General features: G+C 39.0%; 1 protein-coding gene across 7 annotated transcripts in view; it reads right to left on the reverse strand.

The window, feature by feature from the left end:
• The window catches only part of LOC106071603 (uncharacterized), a 190247-nt gene that overhangs the window by 57609 nt on the left and 119482 nt on the right, over positions 1–13156 (reverse strand). For 6 of the 7 annotated variants that reach the window (XM_056027222.1, XM_056027223.1, XM_056027226.1 and 3 more), the window contains 6 exons: positions 11509–11658; positions 10666–10793; positions 9799–9947; positions 7322–7351; positions 2433–5440; positions 659–679 (listed from right to left, as the gene is read on the reverse strand). In XM_056027222.1, coding sequence (XP_055883197.1) covers positions 659–679; positions 2433–5440; positions 7322–7351; positions 9799–9947; positions 10666–10793; positions 11509–11658 — 3486 coding nt within the window. The remainder of the gene's footprint in view (positions 1–658; positions 680–2432; positions 5441–7321; positions 7352–9798; positions 9948–10665; positions 10794–11508; positions 11659–13156) is intronic. The other variant, XM_056027225.1, reaches the window with a different exon arrangement.

A 13156-nucleotide genomic window follows, 5' to 3' on the forward strand; every position in this document is an offset into this window, starting at 1 on the left:
TACTTTTTCATTACTTTGACTTCTTACTTTTTCATTACTTTGACTTACTTGTTTACTTTTTCATTACTTTGACTTACTTGTTTACTTTTTCATTACTTTGACTTACTTGTTTACTTTTTCATTACTTTGACTTCTTACTTTTTCATTACTTTGACTTACTTGTTTACTTTTTCATTACTTTGACTTACTTATTTATTTTTTCATTAATTTGACTTCTTACTTTTTCATCACATTAACTTGTTTACTTTTTCATTACTTTGATCTATTCCTTCCTTTATTAATTTGAATATTCATTCATTAGTCTGCATAGGTTTGTGAAATGGACTCTAGTAGCCATCCACTTTGGACCTGGGGCTATACTACTTAGGTCAATCTTTGTTTTCGTTACTTCTTGATTCCTTCTGCCCTAGATGCAAGCCACAGAGAAGCCAAGACAACAAGCATGCAGCTAATCAATAGTCAGCAGTGTCTGTGTCAGAGTGTACATGTGTGTGGTACTGCGCATGTCAATGTTGCGATATGCGTGTCCTTGTGAGTGATGAAGTATGTGCTCTGGGTTCAAATCTTAGATTCACTTTTTAATGCATACACGAAACTCTACACAACTGTAAACAAAAAATTTAATCTGGGGCTCAGTCTACTCAGTTTATGAACTCACCCTTTTTCTCGGGACGGGAGGCTAGGAATAAAAAGTGACCACAAGATGACCATCGAACATTGACACAACAACACAGATGAGGAAATGGGTGAATGACATTGGCTCTAATATCACTGAAGACATTATTGTAAGTTGAGTTGACATTGAGGCCAGAGCTGAATTTAGACTTGATTAGGCCTCTAAGCTGTTTGACATTTGGGCCCCTGGTCATCAACAAAATGCAATTTTTCCTATGTTTCCTTCAAAATTATTGATAATACCACTACAAAAAAAAATTTTTTTTGGGGGGGGGGGCGCTAAGATATAAATTGTGTTGCAGGTAAATCCAGATCTGATGGAGGCCTACGTATTGTCTTCCCACATTAATAAGTCATTGAATTGTTTTAAACAAACTTTTATAGAAGAGTTCTTTTAAACAAACTCATATTATATAGAAGAGTTCTTTTAAATTAAACAAACTATTATAGAATAGTTCTTTTAAACAAACTTATATTATATAGAAGAGTTCTTTTAGACCTCCAACATTTATGGAAGAGTTCTTTTAAATTAAACAAACTATTATAGAAGAGTTCTTTTAAACAAGCTTTTATAGAAGAGTTCTTTTGTTGCGGTCCTATGCTACATCAAGTCACCAAGTTCAGCCTTTTAAACCAACTTTTATAGAAAAAGTTATCTTTTCACTGTTCAAAATAGTACATTTGTTTTTATTATTGCGTATACCTAAATATAAGGACAAAATATAGAGAGAGTATAAGTAACAAGATCGAAGTTGCCTCTTGACCCTCGGATAATGTGAAACTGAAAAGTAATGTAGAAGCTAGACATCCTGTGGGACTTCAATCGAACGAAATCTCCCTGTACCAAGGGAAACAACACCATGGAATAAGGTTATCGGAAATATATGTATAATTTAAAAACGCTTTTCTAAATGCTAGTGATTAACTATCCAGAATATTTGTATTAGAGCGTACTAAGAGGGGTACCAAGTGAAATAATGTATTCAGTGACATTATTCCAGAAATGTATGCTATTGTACTAGGTATCAATTATAATATATATACACAGTGATTCTCAAACTAAGTTACCTCCCTGTAGAGTGGTAACTACAGCTAGTTGGGAGATACTGGCTCCTATGGCACTGAACAAAATGTTCATAATAATCTAGGACGTTTAGGTTTTAGTCACTGAAGCTGTAGATGACATAGTGCTCCACCACCCGACTTGATCGAAAATTTCAGAGGCTCATGACTGTGTTTTGGTGACTAAACTAGATAGGAATGTCATGATACTTCAAATGACATGTCCAAATGTCATCACAGCTTGAATGACATGTCAAAATGTCACCACAACTCCAATGACGTGTCTAAATTCTTAAGATGTATACATCTATCTTTACCTTGTCTAAATACATATTGGTATAAAAGGAAATTTTAACCTTATATCAGATCTAATGGGCATCTCACTATCTAACGGACTAGTCTTCATGCTGACAGAAAATTAGATAGCAAGATGATATTTCATGTCATCTGGCTATTTGTCTATTTGACATCATGTGTGATATTTACTTGATATACCATCTAGGATCTATACGCTAGAAATGTTTGTCATATCTCATCAATATTAATGAGGTACTTCCAAAACGTATGCATGAAAGAGGCCATTACGCCACAAATAATTGTGGACGCCTTAAAACTCTGCACCACAGAGATGATGCTATTGTGGGACTTCACTAGACAACTTCGGAGAACAAAGGCTACACAAACGTGCTGATTACCTCTTCAAAAGCTCGGATCTTATCCCTTACACTCGTCGAGGCCGCAGATTCTTGGTCGGTAGAGGCAGACCGGGGACGAGCTGAGGGAGCCTCCGATTGAACAGACTCTTCGTTAGCAGACGTAAAGGGAGCTGAACTACTCCTGCCCCGTCCAGGAAATTCCCCAACAACAGGGTAAGTAAATATTTCGGTGTGCTGGCCCAGCGTCAGAGAGGGAAACTTGGAAGGAGCGATATCATAGTCATTTAGGCCTTTCTGTTTAGTTAACCCTAGCCCTAAGGATCTGATTTTGTATTCATTCAAGGAAGAGATGTGTTCAAGATCCAGTTCTTCAGAGTAATCCTGAGTGCTGACATCCTTGACGTATTCGTAAACAGGGCTAGCCTTCCCATTCACTGTCTGATCGTCCAACTTTCTGATGCTTTTCCTTGGGGAAATGGGTGGTCGGATCTGGTTCTCTTGCCTGGTACTTGCTGGGATTGCATAATTATCTTCGCACGAGCCTGGGGCCATGTCGTATCCAGCACAAGTGGGCGGGCTGGACACGACTGTGTTTGTTGAGGTATAAGCTGTATGCACAGGTCCAGAGGTGAACGTGGGCTTGGCGTTGTCGTAGGGGCTTGTACTTCTGTAGCCGTAAATCCTACGAGCAGCCTCAATGTCCTCGTCTAAATCTGTGCCAGGGGAGGATGGTGAATGAGGCTTGGGAGGAGAGGAATCCGAGTCAGGAGGGGTAACTGGTGATGGAAAGGCGTACACGTCCTGGTCCGGAGAGGAACTTGGAGATACAGAAGTACTGTCAGAAAATTCTCGTTTGATTGTTTTGGTCTCGGGCGTGGGCGGCGACTCCATGACTTTATAATGCGGGGACACTGACTGCTCCTCAGCTTCAATGTGCTGTATCAGGATGGGGCTCGGCTTGGCCTTTAAATCTTTTGCTTTCTTTTTTTCTCCCGAATCTTGCCTGGGCAGATGTCTGCTGGATGAGCCCTCCTCAAAAGATCCGTCCTGGCTCCCGGAATCGCTTGGTGCCTCAGTTTTAATGCTAGGAATGGATTTTTGATCTGTGTAATCGGAGAAGTAAGATGGGGGCGGTATCCCGTTGCCATACTCCGGGTCAGGTAATCGTCGTTTTGGTTTCGGCGGTGGTATCGGCTTCATGTTTGCCGCACCACGCTTGACAATGTTCTCCATATCTTCTGTAATCTTATGAATCTCGTCTGAAATCATGGACTCAAACGCACGGAGCTGTTTCGTTCCTTGTTCTTCCGTCTGACCAAATTGCCGGGCCGGAGCTTGAAACGTGGATACGGTTGAACTGAGGCAAGGCGCGGAGTGTGGAATGCTGGAAGCTTGGCTAGTGCACGAGAAGAAGGGCGCATCAGGAAATCCCGCATCGATATCGTGAAGGTCAATGTCGTCTACCAAGCGATCGTCTGCTGTTAAATCAGAGGTGTTTTTTATCAGGGAACTGTCACTTCCTAGTCTGCTGATATCCTCAAAATTCCCGCATCGCCTTAAAGTGCTACCGAAGGGGAACGATCCATCGTCTTTATGACTGTCCTCTTCATCGTCATATTCCTCGTTCAACTGTTGCTTGAGTTTCTTAGCAGATGGAGGGGGAGGGATGCGTGGAATTACTGCTTGAGACTGTGTAGGTCTTACAGGGGAAGTAAGGTCTTGATTGGCAAAGTAAGATTGATCACAACTTGTTCCTACTTCTTCATCATAATCTTCCTCAGCAGCATTGAGTGACCTTTGTCGCTCTAATTCTTCCATCTGTTTAGCAAGCATGTCTTCCTGTTCGGCTTCTTCCACAGAAGGGGACACATCTAGTATTGGCGATAAGTCAATTACGGGTGACCAGTCCGTGGAAGGGGGTCTCGCTTTCTGCCTCTTCGTGCCTTGGAAGTCAATAGATTTGGAGGAAGGGTCTGCCAGCTCAACCTCCTCAATGTCCTCGTTGGTGGGCTGAGTGTTGTCATAGTAACCAGGAGACACCGGGGAAGAGCAGCTGGAGTCCGCACTGTCCGGACTCATGGGCTCAGCCATCTGGAGTTGAGGTGGAGTGGTGTGAGGTAGCAGATTGGTGGGGGACACGCTCATGGAGGTCAAGCTGGCCGTGCTGTTAGCAATGGTGGCGGCGTAGGTGGCCAAGTCCATCACAGGCGCCGAGTGTGGCATGGAGAAGGCCATCTGAAAGTTATTATGGTGGAGCTGAGCGCCAATGCTGGTGGGAGGCTTCGCTCGGCTCGACGGAATATCAAACGAAACAGTTTCACCCATATGGGTCAAAAGGGAATCATTTATTTCCTCGGGCGAAATAGGAGACGGCTTCTGAGGTACTTGCGATCCAGCAATGCCGTTGTCAAGGAAGGAACTAGTTGCAGACGAGTCTCCATAGAGCTCATCTAATGACAGCTGTCTTGATGGTGGAGAAATATCCGTGTATGTGAAATGAGTTTTTTTCTCCTTCGGAGACAAAGAGCCTCGACGTTTGCCGGGATAGGAGTCTCGACGACGAGGAGAGAACGGTGGGCTGTCTAAGCCTTCCCTCCAGCTAGGAGATTTAGGCGGCGTCGGGCTATCGTGCAATACGGAAAAGTTGGACTCCTTTCCCGAGTAGCCTTCCGTGACAAGACCTCCATTTTGTTTTTTATCACTGCGATCAGTGAGTAAGAGAGTGCCCAAAGCAAGTTTCTCAGACCCCGCCTCTCGCTGAGACTCAGGCGGATCTGAGTTCTTGTCACTTCCTCCGGAGCTGGCTCCGTCTTCCTCGTCGGATGAGGTGTGGCTATGAGAGCGTGACAGGGTCAGTGATTTCGGCCTGTGTTTTTGTTTTTTGTGTTCTTTGCGTTTACTTACACTGGAGCCGTCTCTATAGCCGTCGTCTGTACTGGAGCCTCCGTCTGGACGACTGCGCTCTGAGGCCAGTTCGTCAAAGTCTAAATCAGAGGTTAAGTCGGAGAACTCGTCCGATTCGCTTTTCGGTAAATTGGCTCCAGGTCCTGGAAATGTTTTAAATAAAAGAAAAGATTAATAATAATAAATCAAAGAGAGGAATAATTCTACAGAAAAATAATTTGTTTAAAAAAGTACTAGGAATGAACCAAGATAGTCTTTGTATTTAATACAAGTAATGAAACCTACACAGAGATGTTAGCCGTGCAAGAATGATCAGACATGCAAGAAAAGTTATCACATAGTCAGACATGCAAGAAAAGTTGTCACATTGTCAGACATGCATGAAGTCATGTGTCTCGGTGTCAGACATGCAAGGAAAGTTACGCGTGTAGTTGTCAGACATGCAGAAATTGAAATGTCTATTGTTTGCAAACAACATCAAACAGTATAGGAACAAAAAAGCTATAAATAACTTTGACGTGACATGAACTTCAAAAACGAGGTTGCTATGACCTTTGCTCTTTGATCTTAAAGTATCAAGAGCAACGAATCTTTGGAAGTTTACAAAAAACTAAAATGAACTTGAGAAAGTGTACAAAAAAATCTGGACTTAAATGCAGGCCATTTGTTTGCTTTAACCTTTATCTTTAACTTAGAGAACTTAAAAAAAGGATTTTTTTTAGTAAGAAAGTATCAAAACAACACAATTATTATTTTTAGTTTGTTAGTTTTAGAGACCTTACAAATGGCTGCCAAGTTAGCATATTCTTTTCATAAAATTCTGTCAAGGAAAATGAGAATTTCTAGCATAGAAACTTCTCTTGGTTATTTCTACACTTTCCCATATCAGTTAGTCTGGGAGAAACAATGCTTCAACAAAACAAAATGGAGTAAGGAACGAACAATGTAGATCTAAACCAAAGTTAAGAAATAATATTATAAATACCAATACTGTTTTAAATATAAGATTTTTTGAACAGAATACAATAATTTGTCAATCTCTGAAATATCTACTAACGTTCATAACATGTTTCATTGAATTGAGACAATTATTGTGAATGTTGGAAGTCAGCATACATATTCAGATTCTATTCACAATCTATTACAGAACAAAAACTGTGTAAATAGAAAAACGAACTGCTCTGTTCACTCTGTTATACACAAGTATACTAGACACATGTTGGCCACTAGACACATGTTGGCCACTAGACACATGTTGGCCACTAGTGGCTACCTTGCATGTAAGATATGAAAGCAGAAAGCTGATAAAAAGAAATTCAACAACACTATATACAAAAATACAATAAACAGTGTTTACAACACATAAAACAGCCGGTCTTTGTCAAGAATTGTCTCCGGCAATAATTGATGTCTTATATCTAGAGTGATGATTGATTTTTTGTTCTGATTTTTTGTCATTTGGGTGTAATTTTTAAACATGTACTTGTTACCTTGTCAGCCATTTTTATGGGCTGTAAAACTAAGCAATTAAAATGAGGAATTGTGTTGTTGTGATACTTTCTAACTAAAGAAAAACTCGTTTCCTAGGTCCCTATACTTTATAAGCATCATCTTTTAAAATGTATATGTCAGTGAACAAAATGCTTACTCTGGAAAAAAAATGTTTCCAGTGCAGGCTCTCGTGTTTCGGAAGTTGTTGGAAGAAGTGTCATGTCTGTGGGAGGACTTAGAGGATACTATTGGTTTCTTTACATTTGACATGGTTATCTAAACAACTGGCTCAATTCTTAACGTAACATTGGCATGTACTATGTCTGCATTGCTAGCTTAGTGGATATGTATTTTGTTGGATGCTATGATATTATGCTTAGAATGTGTAAAAAGTTAGTCAGAAGCTGTCCATGAAATATTTCTGTTTTGAATGTTGACGGTATGTCCATCAATCTGTCTCTGTGCAGACCTCACACAACAACGGCACGACATCTAGCGACAACAACTAAATCAATTGAAATATCAATAATCACCACAAGGTCCCATCATGTACATCAAGATCCCTGTCAAAGTGTGCACAAAGAGAAGGAAACAAAGCGTTAGGTCACACACATAAACACACACTTAGTGGGAACAAGAAAGGAAAGGTCTTTCAGAAACATACAACAGTCAACACCAAATGTTCAAGACTTTTGAAAATACTTGAGCCAGAGCCAATCAAGTGAACAAACTAGTAGCCTCCAGTACGATGTCATCATGTTGTGTTCAAAAAGGTTTAGAAGAATGGCGCTACCTTCAGGTAAATACCGACATACACAACTCTTTTGGTAATTCCCATCTATGACGTGACTATAAATAGCTAGCTTTTTAGTTTAGTGCATCCAGTGAATAGAATATTTAAACAAAAATTTTGTGGTAATCAACTCATTTTACAAGGCTTACGATATTTTTATGTGCAAATTTTCACCTTCACCTTAATCTGTTGAAACGTTCGGGCACCACACATGATCTGTAAACCGTCTTTCTCCATTCCTCTCTGTCTGACTAGAATCTCTTTCAATGACAGGCTCGTCCATTCTTTGATGTTGTCTTCCCAGCGCGTTCTCTTTCCTTTGTCCGGGTACTGTTCTTTGAAGGAAGGTCTGTGCTAGCCGAGAGGACCTCGTGACATGGCCTTACATTTTGTGTTGACAGTGAAATCCAATTGAAAACTCTTTTGATTGTAGCACAAACACATTTTTGTAACAGTCAGACTTCAATATGGCGTCCTTGACATTTTTTAGTTGGTTTATTTCTTTCAAAAGCTCTCCCAATCTTCCTCGTTTTATCTTCATACATGTTTCTTCAGGTTACCTTGATGTATACATACAGCTTTTACTTTGTGACTACTGGACAGTATTTTACTGCTTAAAGGATATAGGCCTGAACCGGAAGTGAAGATTTCATAATATCAACAAAGAGAAGATTATCCCTTTGCATTCACGTCGGTCAAAGGTTGTTTTTTCTTTTCTTTTCAAAGATGTGTAATTGTACACAGTGTATTCTAAGGTGGGAGGCAATACAAATAAAATAATAATTAAGAAAAAAAAAACATAGCTAAAGCAGACAGTAGCGTGTATTTAGGTCAGTGCTCTGGTCAAGTCACGTGACGTTTGTGAGCAGACTATAGAAGAATTACCAACTCGGCAAACCAACAAAAAAAAAGTTAAAGTTTAGATATACATTTCCAGAGTTGTTTTTTTTTTTTTTTAAAGTTTTCTTCTATGGACATCAAGTGAGCAACTATGCAGTGACTACAGAGTGAGAGGCTAGTGGTGAAGTAACTTGAAGTAGTTTATTTACTGACATATGACCAGGCATGGTCATACATGATTGAGCTTTCGAAATTTTGATCATGTAATTACATATACACACACAAACACGTATATAGGCATAACACACACACACACACAGAAGCAGTACACACGTTCTAATATATCTTATCTTATAAATTACAGACGTTTCCTTTTGGAAACAAATTAGAACCTCCTTATATCCATGTGTGAAATATAGACTCCTTGCTCCCATGAGAGAAACTGTCAAACTAAAGCCTTATTAAGTGCTACGAGGGCAAGAAACACACGATTGTTATTTCTCCGATGTAGTTATAGAAATTAATTATTAAAATTATTTACAAATCATATAAGAACATAATAAACTTGGTGTGACCAATATTAGATTATGCATCCTATGTTTGGGACCACACAACGGAAGAAAACATGGACTAGAACAGGTGCAAAGGATAGCAGTGAGGTTTAAAAACGAATATTCACGTTAGACTTGTAAAATTAGTCAAGTAACTTTAATGTAGAGACATTTCGTGAGAAAAAGTAAAATAGTATTAAAATATAAAAACTAAACCGTAATATACAAACACAAAAAACAACAAACAAAAAAAAAACAACCTAAAAAATTCCCAGAAAGACACAAAGATAAATACACAATTGTTATTTCATATGCTAGGACAACTTGTTTTAAATGCTCTCCCTTCCCTAATGCCGTTAGAGCATGGAACGTGTTGCCTGGATCAGCCAATGATTTAGTAGACGTTAAGTCTCTGATGAACGTATGGATACTCTTAGAGACGTATTTGTTTTAAAAGGAAAATCTGTCATTGATAAGATAATGTATACGATAAGTTACTTTGTTGAGATTGACCACACTTTAGTTCCCTAGAACTTAGATAAGCGTGAAAGAGTTGGCTATTGGGTAGTTACACTCTTTAAAAAAAGGATTCTTTCCAGAATCCAAAGTCCCATCAATACGTATGTGTCATTCTGATGTGACACGAAGAATTCAATGTCTTGTACTTCCCAATGAAGAATTGTCTGCCAAGATGACAGACTCACACACATTCACACAGACTCAAACACTCTTATATACATATAGACTCACACACACACACACTCTTTTCAATAAAGTCTAAGTTCTATGTCTACCCTATTTATTTATCAACTCACAGTCACGTTACCTTTCATTCGATTCTGTTCGTACACCTGTCTGGCGAACTCCGAGTTTTGACTTGAGGCCAGGGAGAGGCTACTCAGGTCTAAACTTAGGCCACTGTCCCCGCCGCACCTTGATCCATCTCGGCTGTCATACGTTTGGTCACTTTCGTCCCTGAAAAAAACAACAAAAAAAAAAAAAACACCACGTAATGTTAATTGAAACACAGCTCAATTTCTTTCGAATATTTATCAAATGAGAAAATCATTTTTTTTTCCGAGAAGAGTTTCCCAATGTATTCGAACTTTAGAGAAATGAAGGGACATACCTATTAAAAACACATCATTGTCTGAGTGTTTGAATATCAAGGGAGGCAATGCGTATGATTAGCATAGTCACGAATATTCATTTTCGATGGACATCCGGAACAAGATTTAAATTAAGATGTATATGTTATATATATATATATATATATATATATATTTAGCTGAGCCGCTAGGTTTGAACAGTATATCTTTAAAAAATCTGATACTCAAGTGTAATGTGTTATGTTCTATGTGAAATAGTTTTACCATTACCAAAAAGAAAATCCGCTGCCGAGGACAAACGCATAGGGCGAAAAGAAAATCTACACGATCTACACAAGGAAAATGGTTATGCTTGCCCTAGATGTGGCAAAATATGTAGCTGGGGCTGCGCAGCCACGGGAAATTCTGCATTCCTCACTGTTTTTCGGTACACTTATATACATAAGAAAGAGTAGCCACCAGTAAAGGAGGCTTTTTATGTACATCAAAAAGAATAGCCACAGGACCGTCGCAACATCAATAATCTTAATGTTTACCTCTATTGAAGTCAAAAATTAAAATACAAATAGTGTATGTATCTCTACCTCGAGTCCCTACTATCTCTGCTGTCTCGACTGTCTTTGCTGTCCCGACTGTCTTTGCTGTCTTTGCTGGAAGCGTATGAGGCGTTGGAAACCAAAGATGTCTCCAGACTGGACGTTAGATTATCAGGCTGAGAAGACAAACATACACTTTTAAGATTGTGGCAACTATAAATGTGAATGCATCTCTGTGGTTCCAGACAAACTCTCTCTGACGTGAACAAACTGTCTCTGAAGTGAACAAACTGTCTCTGAAGTGAACAAACTCTCTCTGAAGCGAACAAACTGTCTCTGAAGTGAACAAACTGTCTCTGAAGTGAACAAACTCTCTCTGAAGTGAACAAACTGTCTCTGAAGTGAACAAACTCTCTGAAGTGAACAAACTGTCTCTGAAGTGAACAAACTGTCTCTGAAGTGAACAAACTGTCTCTGAAGTGAACAAACTCTCTCTGAAGTGAACAAACTCTCTCTGAAGTGAACAAACTGTCTCTGAAGTGAACAAACTCTATCTAAAGTCAACAAACTCTCTAAAGTCAACAAACTCTCTCTAAAGTCAATAAACTCTCTCTGAAGTGAACAAACTCTCTCTCTAAAGTGAACAAACTCTCTCTGAAGTTAACAAACTCTCTCTGAAGTGAACAAACTCTCTCTGAAGCGAACAAACTCTCTCTAAAGTCAACAAACTCTCTCTAAAGTCAACAAACTCTCTCTCTAAAGTGAACAAACTCTCTCTAAAGTGAACAAACTCTCTCTATAATCAACAAACTCTCTCTGATGTGAACAAACTCTCTCTGAAGTGAACAAACTCTCTCTTAAGTGAACAAACTCTCTTTAGAGTCGACTAACCCTCTCTAAGTGCGACAATCCTCCCGATGACCCAACAATTTGTTTCTCTAAGGGAAGCTGTGTCTCAGGGTGATAGCCGTGGTACCACAATCCTGTAGTGGTCATAAGTCGGCGTCTCTTGTCACAGACCACACACACCCACTCTTGAATCTACAGAGGTAAAAAAACAACAACATAAAAAATACTTAAAAAAAACACAAAGCTTATACCAAGTGTAAATGTATCAATTAGTTTGGATCAGTCATGTAATTAAATGTGTAATAGATCTAGACCAACAACAATAAATCTGTGCGATTAGAAATATTTTTACCAATTGTTTTTGTTTAGTGCTATTTCATGCTTTTAGCTTTCTGAATTCTCTATGATCTTATCTTATTTCTTGACCAGTTGGGAATATGGCTGGGAGGGGGGAGAGGGCATCTGGGTGGTTTGACCTTAATTGGTTTTTAAAAGCATTTACAAAACAAAATTCAACTCTTGTCACAAGCCTTCTCGGGCCGACGTGCTAACCACTCTGTTAGTGAGGTACTTATGAGGATTGTATAGTTATATATCGTTTGTTTCAATTTAGAGCGGTGACCTATGAAGGGGACTAAATCAACTTATACCAACATCTCAGTCAAGTACTATTACTTTGCCTTGTTTGAGATACCAAACAAAATAATTAGTTACCAATAGTTAATAAATTTAGCAAAATTTCAGTTTGATCCGAGATTGGGTGTAGGAGAGTAATGTGTACAAACTTTTTACAAGACAGACAGACATAAAGAGTGAGTTGATAAAAGCTTTGTACCAGACAGACAGACAGACAGACAGACAGACAGACATAAAGAGTGAGCTGATATAAGCTTTGTACCAGACAGACAGACAGACAGACATAAAGAGTGAGCTGATATAAGCTTTGTACCAGACAGACAGACATAAAGAGTGAGTTGATATAAGCTTTGTACCAGACAGACAGACATAAAGAGTGAGTTGATATAAGCTTTGTACCAGACAGACAGACAGACAGACATAAAGAGTGAGTTGATATAAGCTTTGTACCAGACAGACAGACATAAAGAGTGAGCTGATATAAGCTTTGTACAAGACAGACAGACAGACAGACAGACATAAAGAGTGAGTTGATATAAGCTTTGTACCAGACAGACAGACAGACATAAAGAGTGAGTTGATATAAGCTTTGTACCAGACAGACAGACAGACATAAAGAGTGAGTTGATATAAGCTTTGTACCAGACAGACAGACAGACAGACATAAAGAGTGAGTTGATATAAGCTTTGTACCAGACAGACAGACAGACAGACATAAAGAGTGAGTTGATATAAGCTTTGTACCAGACAGACAGACAGACAGACATAAAGAGTGAGTTGATATAAGCTTTGTACCAGACAGACAGACAGACATAAAGAGTGAGTTGATATAAGCTTTGTACCAGACAGACAGACATAAAGAGTGAGTTGATATAAGCTTTGTACAAATCAGTTGATTGATGTATACAAATCTGTTGGGAGAGTGTCATCACCTTGATTTCTATTCACAGTCTGGTGAGTGACGTCAAAGTCTTTCTTCATTACGTTTAGATCTAACATTGACAAAAATGAATGACGAGATATTTCAGACTAAAGCTGTTGCGAGGTCTTCATG

Source organism: Biomphalaria glabrata, chromosome 4 (genome assembly GCF_947242115.1).
Source record: "Biomphalaria glabrata chromosome 4, xgBioGlab47.1, whole genome shotgun sequence".
Taxonomy (NCBI): domain Eukaryota; kingdom Metazoa; phylum Mollusca; class Gastropoda; family Planorbidae; genus Biomphalaria; species Biomphalaria glabrata.